The 14,836-nt window shown below is 35.2% G+C and overlaps 1 protein-coding gene across 1 annotated transcript in view; it reads left to right on the top strand.

The window, feature by feature from the left end:
• The window catches only part of LOC118245408 (connector enhancer of kinase suppressor of ras 2-like), a 174,317-nt gene that overhangs the window by 138,955 nt on the left and 20,526 nt on the right, over nucleotides 1–14,836 (top strand). Inside the window, exons 15-17 of the mRNA XM_035541600.1 lie at nucleotides 11,354–11,415; nucleotides 12,820–12,979; nucleotides 14,420–14,493. Coding sequence (XP_035397493.1) covers nucleotides 11,354–11,415; nucleotides 12,820–12,979; nucleotides 14,420–14,493 — 296 coding nt within the window. The remainder of the gene's footprint in view (nucleotides 1–11,353; nucleotides 11,416–12,819; nucleotides 12,980–14,419; nucleotides 14,494–14,836) is intronic.

Raw genomic sequence — 14,836 nt, 5'->3', positions numbered from 1 at the left:
TTTCTCTTACACTTGAATTTAATCAACTAATTCTAATGAATACCATAGTAATTTTGTCTTCATTTCCTTTGCTGTTACCTGGTGGTATGTACCGAATACTTCAGTTGCATCCAATATATCATATTTAAAGAAAAAGTTTGAAGTAACAGATACTTCGGTATCATGGAATGCCATAATTAAGGTTTATTGCAGTGTGTTCATATGGATAATTATTCTTTTTTGATCTTTTCATCATATATGGCCTAAACTTGTTTACAAAGCTAAGCCATGCACTGAATACAAAAAAAAAAATTCTTTACAACGCTTTCATCAATTGAAAGGATTTACAATTGGCAGTTTTCTTCAGTATTATAAATTTTACTGCATTACAGTTAAAACCCTGAGGTACAACAAAAGTAGTTGTTCGTCACTAAACACAAGTGACCTGGTGCCTGGTTTTTCAGGAGTGTCAGCATTCTTATGTCTGTGTATTAAACATTGTAGTTTGCATGTTTAAAATGGCATTCAACTCAACTGAGTAGTAGTATTACCTCAGATGAAGGTGATGTAAAGATAGAGTTAAAATGAGTTTATCTTGGGTAAAATTCTATTTTATCTTATAAGGACAGTCGTGTCTCTCTATTGACACCATGTAGTAGTCCATTATCTCAACATCTAAGTATAGGTTCTTATTTTTGCAATAAATTAAGTATAGTCTGACTTAGTATTTAGACCCAATTCAGAGCCAAAGCAGCATCCATCTTGTAAAACAGGAATTATTGTATGAGAAGAAAAAAAGTGTCTTTTTTTTTTTTAATAGCAATTAGATTTCATCTTTCGCCCTTCTTACATTGGAATTTTCAGAAGTTAAGGGTTTCTGGAAATCTCACCTACTTACTGTTTGGACTTGGTCTTCTATTCCAACTCTGTCATGCCAGATGATGATATCCTATTCTTCCCTCACATTTGTTTCTTGTTGCTTTTTGTTACTCCCTTTTACATCCTTCCTCATCCCAGTATGGCTGCTCAGATGCCTCCTACCTGACTTTCCACAGCCCCGTTTTTTTGTTTTTCTTCTCCACTCCCACAGTTTCTTGCAGTCACAGGGAAGAGTTGCAAAGAAATTTTGCTCTTCCCAGAGCAAAACATGCCTAATTACTCTGAGAGGATCGCACATGCTCAGTTTGGCAGGGGCATTACAATCCAGATGGAGCATCCTTGGTGGACAGGACATAAATCTCTACTGGACTTCTGCCATATTTTCCATGGACATATGGCTTAATGAAATTTTGGAAAACTTACATGGGCCTAGCAAATCATGTTCTTTTATAGAGTGACTCCCTTTTCTAATCTTTCTCCCACACATTTTATATTTTAGGTCCAAAACATGATCGTTTTGTATCTTCTCAAAACTTTGAAAAATATTTTAAAAGAAGCAGAAAAATATCTTCTTGCTCCTAATCACCTCCTTTTAAGGGCTCAAATAATTTTAAATGAAAATATTTCAGCTTAAAATCAGCTGAGATAACAATACACACATAATAACGTTTTGGGATGCTGGAGACAAACACTGGGTAGCTTCACATATATGGATAAAATAACTGTACAGTCAATGAAAATAAGACTATTTATGCAGTTTTCATGATATGATTGCATTATTTGTCTAAAAAGAAGTTGTCAAAAGCTGTAAGAAAGATGCTTTTTGCTTGTAGTAGAATATACATCATTCTGCAGGGAATATTTACCATAAACCTTAGCCAAAAACAAACACTAGCCAAACACCAAAAAACAGATGAGTGAGAAATATGAGACTACAGAATGTTTCTAGCTTATAAAATCTAGCTTATAAAACAATTCAGAGTAGTAGAATGTAAAGCTGACGTAGTAGCTTTTCTTAGACTTGAGCAGAAAAAAATGGAGATATTTGTACATTAAAACTCTCTTCAGAACATTTCTGGATGTGTTTGGCCCTGCCCTATGCATAGGGATAGCTAAATTTCCACTGTCTATGCAGAGCATCGACGCTCCTCATTGTAAGATACTGGCCATTCACACATTAAACTCTACCCCTTTCTGACCAATGTAGAAAATTTGAGCTGTACTTTTAAGCAATATTGTGTATAGAAAAGTAGGTCACCCCTGGAGAATTTGAGACTCACTTCTGAGCAGGTGTCATGATTTAGGAAATTACCCTCTGCAATTGCAGGTAGGATCACTAAATGTGTGAGTGCTCCTAGGTTTTAAGAAGACAAGCTGAATTAAATGGTTCCCGAAGAAGCAGCTAATTTGTTTTCCTTTCTACCAGAAGCAGTTCACCCCGTTTGTTATTGTTTCAGGGCTGAGAAAGTGGTAATAGGCATCTAACATGTAGCTGCTGCTGCAGCTGTTCTGTGCACAGACCTCTGACTGTGCTTAGTGTTCATTGTGTTCTTTGATCTTAATTTTACTTCAGGAAAAAAAATCTAGTAAGAGGAAGCCTTGACATCTGTGAATTCTAGATGTGCGTCTGTAACGTAAACCATGACATAATTACAATGACCTTGGGTTTTGAAGATCTTACTAACTTGCTAACCACAGAGGCCTGCCAGGAAAAGAAGGCAAAAAGAATGGTATCATTCATGCATTGCCCAACTGCTAGCTGAATAAATGGTTTTTAAAACTATTACTTTATGACTGCTTGCATGTAGAAGTACTGCTCAGCTCCTTTTTCATAACAGGCTATGTCTTTGTAAATATTAATACCTAAAAATGTTTACCATCTCAGTGGCTGTGATATGCCATTTTCTTGTTCTCAGCTGCTGTGGATTAATGGAGGTGTTAACTCAAACTCTGTGTTTTGGATCCCCATATGCTTCTAGATATCCAGCTGACAGCAGGGACTATCTTCAAATGCTGGCTTCACTATAGCCCCTAATGCTTAAGCAGCAGCTTCAAAATTTTCTCTTGAATCTTCTGTGCAAGGATCTTGAGATCCTACGTTTAGGTAACTTTATGAAACAGGGACTATCTTACAGCAGACTTGCAACAAAAGCTCTGAAAGTAGTCTGTGCATCGAGTGGGACATTCCAGATAGGTCCCCAGTCAGAATGATCAGAGAAGGTTATATCGCTGCAGTAGTGAAATGCACTACTTAACAGTTTATACCCTGTTAAGTTATTTCTGTCCCAAGAGTAAACTCTGCTAAATGCTTGTCTTTTTTTTTTTTTTTTTAATTTAATTTAAGCATACTGGAAATTTTCACAGACTACAAAATTCTTAAAAATTTGTATAATCAGAAGACAAATTTGGGTTGCTCTGTTTGGTCAAATATTAAATATAAATCAAAGAAGTGATTAGTATCTAAAATGATTTTCAAATCAATGGAAAATATTATTAGCAGCTTGTTATAATTAGAATCGTTTTATATTGCTTCTAGTTTATAATCCCTTACTGCCAGAGCTCCCTTAATCAGGGGCTTAAGAAAGTAAACAATATAGATTGTAACTATTCTAGATACCAAAGACAAGGTAAAAGGTAAGGAATATTTAAAATAATTATTCTTGTTTCTAGACTGTATTCATGGCCATCATTTGGGGATTTATTATCTGTATCCTATCACCTGTGGAGAAGCCAAAATGATAGTAATCTAGCAAGATATGCCAGTTTGTTCTGATAGAGTTATAACTTTCATTTAATGGTGGACTTAGTGACCCTGAAGGTAATACAAAGAGAATTGGGATATTATAATTAAGAGGACTGATAACGTGTAAGAGTGATTTTATCTGATCTTTTTGAGCATTGCTTATGTGATCAAGGGATACTTCATTTATATGCAGCTGATTTAATCAGTCCTTGCTTTCAGTAGATATTCTATGAATTTTACAAGCAAAAACACTATTCCTTGCTCGAGATTATGGGACACTTGAAGATGTGTTGTTATCTTTATATGGTAGAAAATGAAAACATGTTCCTGGAAGGGAAAATAGGAATGAGTGTCACAGTTGCGCTTTGTTTAGTAATGCTTAATAAATGAAGAAGTAACAAGTCACTTCTGTTCACAAAAAGAAGAAGGTTTTTTTTTTATTAGTAGAAAATGCAGGATACTCATGATTTTGGTGATGCTTTTAAATGGCTATAACTGCTCTGATAGCAAATGTGCAGAGAGGTGTACATCTCTTCTGTTGATTTCATGTATTCAGTGTTTGATAGGTGACAATTCTCAGCATTTATTACAAATAATTCAACAGGTGTGCCTGTACTTTCAGATTCTTACAGCTTTTATCAAATACAGTGAACTGGACTATATAGTACTGCTATCCCTCGTCCTTTTGCTTTTTTTATCGTAATTCACTATCTCTATTTTCTAACCATATAGCACTATTTCTCATTTGAAATACTGATTACAAATCTTATCAATAGATTGCACTTTGATTTGTATGTCCTTTAAGATGCAAGTCAAAAGTCACAACACTTACTCGAGTCCTCTAAATTCGGTGTTTTGGTTCCACCTATGTCAGTTACTTCAATCTTGTCTTAGCTCATTCTTAGCCTTTCTACTTTAGCTCTATGTTCAGCACTATTCTGATTGAATACTGAGTCAGTATGCCGGTAATACTGAGACTGGAGATAGACTGCATTTAACCTTGAGTTTTTATGTCATATTATGCAATGACTGATTTTGCAAATATCCTAAAATAATCTGTTTGATTTGTTGCTCTTGTATTAGATTGGTACAAGTTACTCATAAGTGATTGGTCCTCCTTTTTCTAGCTTCTGGAGTTTGTTTCAAAAATAGTATTATACGTGGACATGAAAACAAGCATTTACAAGATCAACTGACCTAATTGATTTAGAAAATATCAGTCTAGGCCATTATAGCTATAAAACTCCATATGCCTTTTCGCCCCTCTTCATTCGTTTCCCTTTCACTTCTGTAACAACTGCTTACATAAAAGGAAAGGTGAGGAATAGCTCAACCAAGTATGATACAGACAAATTGGACAGATGACATACTAGGGTTCCTTTATGTATAAATTAATTGGTTCTGTCACTACCATGTAGAGAATTTACTTGTCTGAAGAGAAGGAAAGGTCAGCATGTCTTCTATCATCTGTGGATCTGAATATCTGGGGAATAACTTAATTTTGGAAACAGTATTTGAGAGACATAAAACCTTTTAAAAAATTTTCTTCCAGACTGTTGAAAATGTACCCAAATGAAAAGTTATGCTCATTGTACATTAGACCACATATTCCTGACCTTTCATAAGATAACTTTTGAACAGTTTTCAGAATGCTGAGTGCAGGCTATTTCTATAACTACCAGATTTTTGCTGGTAAGAGTCTATGATTACTGTAAGGAGACACATTGTTGGGTTTGCATGGAAGCAAATAAAACTTGACCAAGGACTTTTCAGATAAAAAAGCAGATGTATTATTCATATTGTATATTGGCTGAGAGAAAGAATGGAAGCATTGAAACTGACACTTTCCAGATGGGTCAAAGCTGTGATTAAAGAAACAGACCAGAAATCAGGGGAAAAATGCCCAGCGGGATTGAAGTGCATTTATGGCATTCCCATGGGTAGACAGAAATGGAGCATTAATGACAAAATCTGCCTTGCAGTGGTTTGGGCTTCTGTCCGTTCCTTTACCAAATGTTGTAAATTGAACATTTTTGTTTTTCAGTCGTTTCTTTTAATCCGTGTAATCTACAGGCAGCTCAGAACTTCTAAGAATTACCTATTAACTTTTATAATTTTAATTCAGTGCCAATGTTATGCATCTTCTTATGCATCTATCAGTGTTATCCCATCTTTTCACTGCAGTCTAGAAATTTCCTTTGATTCAGGACCGATAGATGTTTTTAGCTGACAATGCAGTAGTTGTTTATACTGGTAAATTTAATTTCTCTTAATAATGGAAATCATTATATGAAAAATACCATTTCCTGTCTTGCTGACTGAAGCTAGCCTATTGTTTACTGTCAATTGGCTGACAGATTTTGGGGAATATGTTAAAATGTCTGTAGTCCTTTTAATTCTTTTTAAAAAGATTTCTTTCGGTTTCTTTTCCATTCTTGCACTTTTTCTATTTATATGACGTATGGAAAAGCATTCACATTTTTAAGGCTTTCCCACCTCTGTTTTTTCTTACTTTTTAAAGCACAAGTGGAAAAGAAGAGAATAAGAAATTCTGTGATGGATCAGATAAAGTTGACTCAGACTCAGCACCATGTTTCCATCAGTGCCCAATACTTGTGATTGTATATGGGTAGCTTCTGGTGATGCTTCCCTGCTTTGTTAGCCTTTAGAGAACTCCAGGAGAAAGCTAATAGATAATAATTTAATAATAATAATTAAGAAATAATTTTAATTTAAAATAATTAATAAATTTAATTTTAATAATAGAGTTAATAATAAGTAATAAAAGTTAATAGATAATAATTTTGCACCTAACATCCGTATGAATTTTTGGTATCCACGGCATCCTGTAGCAAAATGATATGGAACATTGCTGCAGGATGCCGTGGATACCAAAAATGTTAATTGTGTTCATGAATGAAGGTTCAAAACAAAAGAAGCTAACTGCTGATCTTCTATAACTTAGGGGCTTATATAGCCCCTTTATTGAAGGAGACATTGGCTATCTGTTTCCTCAGAAATCTCTTGAGTTCATAAACCTCCATAACATTCCCCTTCGTTGCCTTGGGAGACAGATGAGTTCCTTTTCAGCTTTCCTCTATCCTCATTGATATTGAGGAATCAGAACTGTATGCTATTAAAAATGTTGGTGCACCACTGCCGTATGTGTACTGACCTAACAGCCTTCATTATTGCAGTGTATCAAAGGGATTTAGGAATACAACTGCTGCTAAACATCTAGAGAGAGATTTTTGTGCACATAGTATTTATATGAGAAACTTATGCAGAAGATGTCCCCTTTTCTTAACAAGAGAAAAATTAACAAACAGGGCTGCTGAACTGGGGCTGTCTCAGGCATTTCCCGTTCTACCCTGACATGGCGTGCACTACCGTTGTGTCAGGATGCTAATCATTCATCCTCAGAAAACTGAGACTTTCCTGGACCTTCTCCAGGGATAAAGAAGTCAAACTGCACTCTACTCTACAGTTGCCTTTCTGAGAAGTAAGCAGCATACCAGTTTCTCTAACAAGCACAATGTTTCTGTTAACAAGCACAATGACTAAACTGTAGCAGCAGTTGGAGCCTACATCATGCTTAGTTTGGGACAGTTTACTTGGTTGTTCTCTTACTAAGAATCGGTTTCTATTCTTTACATCAAGATTGCTTCTGGGTGCATGAAAAGTGATCACTAGACTTCCTTCCAGCAGCAAATGGAACTGTTGCATCCCATGTTTGCCAACCAAGAAGGCAATGTTAGGATATCAGTACTGCAAAAATGTTACTGTTTTTCTGATTATCTAAATAATCTTTCTTTAGTTAACTGCTAAATTGCTGTGGTCTTCATGAATTTCCTGTTTTGAAGTGCTTCCAGGGCATCAAAGAGGAGGTGGCAGGGAAAGAACTGTATAGACTTCCTTTATGTGCAAACATCTGACAGTCACGTCGGATTTGGCCCGACAGTTACATGCTCGTTAATGTCTTAGTGCTTATAAATCTGCTTACGTATTGCTAAAGTTAAGATACCCAGAAAATAACTCAAAGGAAGATACATATTTATCAAACCAAGGATAATTCAAATTGCTTCTGTAATGACAAGGGAGGGAACCAAATTTGCAGTATATGGAACATGTGTAGGTCTTTCCTAAATGTCAGACTATCAGTTCAAATACCTTTCCATGAGCTGTTACATTTTAAAATATGAATAACTCCTAAGATGACAGTCCTACATATTTATTTGCATTTCTGTTTTTTTTTTTTTTTTTTCCTGTTTAAAAATATTTATTCTTTCCTAGTTTATTGTGAACTCTAGGTAGGAGTCCGTTATACCTGTGGTAGATGTTGTCGCTGCTGTATGAAATGCACAGATAACAGCTAGCCTTGCAACTAAAAACCTATGATTTATTTCTCCTAAGATTCACTGAATTCTTTTGGTTACTTTTGAATCTTGGCTGATTTGGTTACTTTTAGGCCAATAATCAAACTAGATATTTTCAGATGAATCTTTTAAATCAGAATATTGAGAATGATTTTGTGCTTTTTTTAATAACATTAAAACCATTCATTGAAAACAATGTGTAAAACATCATGTTTTAGGTGCTGCATTTTACATAACTTTGAAATGTGTTTATATCTAAAGGCATACATTTGGAAATGCATCTCGTGTTTGTGTGTTTATTATTAATCAGACGATTTTTTTCTGTAGTTATTTGACACCTTTCCCCTTTTCTGTCCCAGATATGCTAGTTCTGCCATTGACCGTCAAGGAAGCACATCCATGAGGAAGGTAATGATTTATAAAAATACTTTTAAAAAAACTATCAATTAAATTGGCATACTTTAGAAGATACTAGAGATATTCAATTTTTTCTATATTATGAAAAATCTGAAAACAAAAACCTAGCAATAATTCCCATATTCAGCAAAGTATCTACTGCAACCACAGCAGGTTGGTGTGTATGCAGTACTTTTAGTTAAGTTTAGTTGGATCCTTATTATGTGTTCTAAGGTGTGTACTAGTTTGGGGAGGAGGGACATCTGGGGAGAATGTCGCCCGAAAGGAAGAGAAAATTTTAAAGACTCTTAAGACATTTAAATAGCACTCATACTATGTCAGAGACACATACAGAATCTAGATTTTCAATGATATGGGATTTTGATTTTCAAAGAGTTTTATAGTGCCAATTTTGAAGGTCTTTAACACAAAATATATAGACGTCTTTATCATTTCATATTTTGGCAATTACTTCAAAGAAAGGACAAGCAGTGGGAACTTCATTTATAGAAGGCCTGTTTCTTCATTCTGACTTAGTACTTGGTTTGCCTAAGTAGGCACTAAGTAACTTTTGAAAGCTACCAGATGTCGTTCTGCCTCCCAGGGATTTATGCAGTGATGCTAAAGACCAGTGACAGCAGCGGAAGGTGTATGACTATATTTTCTGAAGTCTGTGAAAACCTGTGGTTGTGTTTATTGATATATTGACTCTACCTGCCAATCCCTACCTTGCCTGCTGCCTCCCCTGGCAAGCACTCGAACCTGTTGCTGTTCCTCAGGATCGTGGTACTTCACATAATATGCTACATGTAATCTGAGGAGATCAGCACTGTGTACCCTCTGATTTGTGTACTTTACTAGTGAATGCACTGATTGCTGTGTTTTGAACATGTTTATGTTCTTCACTAAAAATTCCCGTCTCAAACTAGCAGAGGTATTTGCAAGCAGCCTCGCATTAATAGGCTTGGTTCCCTTCATCCTGACAGGTAACTGAACCTCTAGTCTCCAGGGCATTTCGTAAACGAAGCCTAACTTTTCATGTGGTGGTTCTGTGACACCTAAACAGCACTCCTACTGCTTCACTGTGATTATGTTGATGTCTCATTAATTTAGCTTCATGTAGCACAGATTCAGTTCTATCACTTTTTTTTTTTTCTGTGGTGTGCTTCTGTTGGGGGTGAGGTGGGGGTGGGGACATGCATTTTGTTTAATACTCTGCTTTGTGTTGTGGTTTTAAGATGAGAACTTAAATGCTGACAACCACAGTATGTTCTCCTATCATCAATCTGTTTCCCATAGCAACTCTGACTTGTTTTAAGTTGCAAGTTCTGACTGTTTTCCTACAGTTTTTACCACAACGTTAATTATATGGTAGTTGCTTTATCTCTCAGAATACGAGGCTTGAATTCTCTAAGTTAGCAGTGCTAATTAAGCTTTTGTTCCCAAGATATAGCAAACCTTTCACTTTCTCTAGTTTTCTTGCTTTGAATGCATTTTGTGTATGCATAAACAAAGCATAGTAGGATTATTTAACTTATGTTTTTGGAAGAGCTGATTTTTCAGCTCTCGTTGATTTGTTGTACTTGCATTTTCGTTCCTTTTAAAACTGCTATTCTGAATGATCCATGCCGGTTTCTGGTGAGTGTCCTAATGCGTATATCCTCCAGCTGTTCAATTTCTTGCAGCTCTTTAATTAAATTACAGTTTTCAGATGTGATTAAATGTACAGAGTTCTATTTCATCACTGTATTTTTTAGCCTAAATTGTGGAAAAATGTGGTGATTTCTTATTCACAAACAGACACCTGCTCTGTCCTAACGCATTGCTATGCAGAAAGAGGAGCACTGACCAGGTTCTTTCAGCCACGGTCACCACAGAACTCCTCTTGGCACGCTATGGCTAGTTCTACTGCTGCAGCTTATAGTACATCAGTAAAACATCAGTGGTGCTGTGCAACTTTTAACACTTTCTCATAGCTTTAGTTTTGTTCTTTCATCTTCTGACGTTTTTTTTTACTATGTTTCCTGTAGCAGAGGAACAAACATTAATCTTTGCCTTCTCTGATGCTCAAAACAAGCAGATAAATTCGCAGCTATCAAGTCAATGGAGAATATGTACTGTCTTAGCGATACAATGCATGTACACTTACAGAGCTTGTCACCTGTCAGAATTACAGTATTTTTTGTGTGAAGCGTTCATACTGCGACTGACTGGGAGAACAACCTGAGATAAACAGAACACAGGATGGAGTTGAGACAGTTTGTCTATGGATGTGCAAGCTGGCGTTCCCTGAGCCAGCTCTCTCCGGAATAAATTACTGATCTCTGCAAGACAATAGAAAATGTCTGTGGTGTTCGATACTGTAAACTGGCAATTGTTACACACAGGTTAAAAATAGGCCTGAGCATGGGCAAAACCACTCCTTCCTCCTCCACCTTTATTTGAAACTAAACTTTGCCTCAGCCTCTCGGGTAGCTTGGGTCCCCTTTTCAGATGTTGGCTTTTAATAGTGCTTAAAGTGCTTAAGTTGGAATCCTCCATTATCCTAAATACTAATGTAAAAAAAATCTTAATGTTAATTTTTATTTGAGTAATATGGTATTTATACTCTTACATAATACATGGTTTCACAGTTGCTAACAAGGACTTCTGTGGTATGCATTTGCTTTTGGGGCATGGCGATTCATGAGTTTATATCATCAGTTTTCAAATTACTGCATGCCCATTCTTAATGATTTGATTGCAAGAAGTGTAATTAATAAATGAAAAAAAATGAGATTTTAATTTGTATGTTTAGCACTGTGTTGTTTTCTTTATGATGTTTATAATAGTAAAAAGAGAAAAACAACAAAAGTAAGATCCTACGATAACTAACCCTAGGATAACCATGGAGATGATGGTGAAAACTAACTGTTTCTTGTTTCTACTACTACCTGCATTGTTTTTTCATAGTTCCTTTTTGTTTGTTTGTTTCTTACAGTCATTCCATTACGCTTCCCTCAGGGTAAAATCCAGAAAATGGTCAAAAGGTAACTTGTTTGAGTTAACATTTTGAAAGCAGAGAATGAGAGTTCTTTACTGATAGTGGTGGTCAGGATCAAATCACAAAGTTCAACTTAATTCATCTAATTCTAAATTTGATAGTAAATACCAGAGTAGATTACCAAATAAATGTTTTAAAGTAGCACGGATATTATACTGCTAGACTCAGTGGTAAACTTTCCTCTGACTTAGGTAGCAGAAAGGTAGTGCCTACATATTTTGCCGTTTCCTTCTGCTTTGTTTCTTTTTCCTTTTGTGGCCTGTTTGAGACTGTTAAAACAATGAACCTAAGAAAAGTGGTTAGAGCATAATAAATTCATATGAATGTATATGCCCAGCGATCTTTTTTTTTTGTTGTTATTATTATTCTATTATTCTTTCAGTCTCCTAGGAAAATTTCCTTTACTTTTACTATATGTTTTTAATATTTCTAAACCTGACCAGGACACAGCACAGTATGTTACTCTAAAAAGAGCAAAATGTTAAGAGGTTGGTTGAGGAATGTTGCAGAACAAAGCACTATGTTTTGAGGTCATCTAAACTACTTCACTGTTTCAAACCTGTAGAACAAATATAATTATTGTAGCAATATAAACTTGATTTTTCATAGAAAAATGTCTGATATTTTAATGGCATTTCCTACAGGCTCTTTTTCAGGAAAAATGATACCATAATTAAGAGCACTGTTTTTATTAATGTTCACAGAGGACACTGAAGTGTTAAGCCTTGTGATTTGGGTCTATTGAAATAACTGAAAAAAGAAAAGAAAAACTACAACAGCAACAAAAAGACACTATCTTTTCCTGGTGCTGTGCCTTTGAACAGGATTCAAAGAGTTTAAAATGTTATTCTTCAATTAAATTCAGTATAGGAGAAATGTACACATGTGCATTTTAATGGAAATGGATTATTTTTCTTCTTTATTGACTATAAAAATTGACTTTTAAAACTTCCAGAATTTGACAGGCCTACTAGTGATAAAAGTAGCAACAGAAGATAGATGGAAGAAGTAGTGTTTATATCAATATACAGATTATGTTTATGTCATTCTCTGAGTTTCAAATTGAAGGCTAAATGAAAAATGTTTTTACTTTGGAATGATGATACAAATCTTAATCAGATAAAAATGCAGCCCTAAAAGGAATGGTCCCTCTAGAGACTAAATAAGCCTCTGCATAAAAAAGGCCATTCTGTTTCTTATTCATCCAGAAAGCAAAACTGCAGAACATTGTGGAATTTAGAAACTGTTCATTCAATCTACTCTCTGAAATTGGAGAGGATTTGGCTTGAAGGATTTTAAATTGATTTATCATTAAAAATTAGTAACGTGCTCGTATTGAGAAGAATAGCATTCAGAGAGATGTCTTACACTATCGTCACGTTCTCAGGGAGCTCTCTAACGAGTGGGAGCAGAAGACGGATTTCCTGCAAAGACTTGGGGCATGGAGATTGTGAAGGCTGGCTGTGGAAGAAAAAAGATGCCAAAGGTTATTTCACACAGAAATGGAAGAAGTACTGGTTTATTCTGAAGGACTCTTCCTTGTACTGGTACACAAACCAGAATGTAAGTATATTCTGTGTTTGGAGAAAGACAAAATTAAACCTTAAGCTTTAGCATTCTTTTGAATAAAGTCTATTTTTAATATTTGATAAAATATTAGAGAACTGTTACTTTAATTACCAGGTCTCAGTCACTCAAGCTGGAAGTGCCTCACTTGGAAATATTTTTAAAGTCTCCAAAGTTGAAGTCTAAGCCTAATAAAATAACAGAAGTTCATGGTACTCTTAAAGTAATGAATATGTCAATAGTTAATATTTTTCCACAGACAGTATTTGTTTGCAATAATAGAGTGTTCGCATTCAGCTGTCCTTAGTTTCAGTTGTATGGGGGGATGTGTAAAGTTTTGCCATTCATGTCAGTTAACCATTAAAGCAGGTATGAAAATTGGAATTAGCCAATCTTTCTCTGAAAGTTGTTATTATGTAGATGTTCCTCTTGCTTTTTGCTGAATTATTCTGGAGTTTGCAACTTCTCATGTGTAACACACTCTGCTTGGTGACATGTTATTGAAAACCAGTGGACCTACACTTGTGCAATCTGGATATCTGTGGGAATGAAGTAATTGAGGGAGGGCAGGGCAAAGATCATTACAAGGGTATTCTCCTGTTTGCATTGAGCCTCACTGCCTATTCTAAGCTGTCTGTGTACAGCCTGATTTGATTTTCTGGTGTTTAGTCTATACTTTCAATTTTCTTCAAGAGGACAATTAGAATAGCATTGTTATCCTCAGTTTTAGTATTTTCTCTGCAGCTCAAAACAGGATTGTTGCAGGCTGTGAATGACAAAGGCCTTCAGGGTTAGTGTTGTAAATTTTGTTTGACACTGTTACATGCAAGGTGGTATTTGTGTGTCCCACTGATTTTCAGTCCATTTATGGCCAAGCTATAATTCATAGTACACTTACTAATACTTCCAAAATCTGACTGGTGTTACTGTATCTCCTTGCTTTTTCTGGCAATTTAATTCAAAAGAAGTAAAAAGTGACAAGAAATATTTTCTAGTTATTACTCTTCCATTTAAACAGTGGTGAGCTCACTGTAGGAACCTCCTCAGCTATGGTCTGTCTGCACAATCATGGCTTTAAAAGGAGACATCCACATGACTGTTTTAAAGTGTAGACTATATGATGAAAAAACTGGCAGTTTTCCTCTGTAGCTGTTAATGACCTGGATGCTATATTAGGTGCTGAAAAGTTTTGTGTAACCTTCTGCAAAGGGAATTAGGATAACTGCAACTCCTTTAAGGAACGTAAATCTTAGAAGTTTCTGACATTCTGTGATCGAGTAAACTGAATGCTTAAGTAAAACCATTATGTAGAAAATATGCTCAGTATTTTAATTGATTGGATAGTTGTTCTTAGTATAAGACCTAAATGGCTACTGTTTATTTCTCTCTTGAACTGTATGTTATTCTTCACCATCACTTCCTCTTCTCTTTTGATAGGATGAAAAAGCAGAAGGATTCATTAGCTTACCTGAGTTCAGGATCGATAGAGCAATTGAATGCAGAAAAAAACAGTAAGTAATATGTCAATTATGTTTATAAATCAAATGATTATTCTTGGAAGTATATTATACATATAGTACTGAAAACTTGCAGAGAAAACCTTGAAATTTGTAAATAACACATTATAAGACTGCTTAAGTTTTAGTTTTTCTATTTACTTCAAAAGATGCCACTTAATGTAAATTCCATAAGCTGTCTTCCAAAGAATTGGATAACCCTTTGGTCAGTCCCTTTGGTCAGTTTTCCAGATAGACCAGTTCCAAATTCAGTTAAATAAGTAAAGCAAAATAAATAAATAAATAAATAAATTAGCCAACAAACAAAACTTTCTCAGGTACCTTGTTGTCTTCTAGA

The sequence above is a fragment of the Cygnus atratus genome, chromosome 13 (genome assembly GCF_013377495.2).
Source record: "Cygnus atratus isolate AKBS03 ecotype Queensland, Australia chromosome 13, CAtr_DNAZoo_HiC_assembly, whole genome shotgun sequence".
Taxonomy (NCBI): Eukaryota; Metazoa; Chordata; class Aves; order Anseriformes; family Anatidae; genus Cygnus; species Cygnus atratus.
Note: the sequence above shows the minus strand (reverse complement) of the source record. Positions and strands in the feature narration are given on the sequence as shown.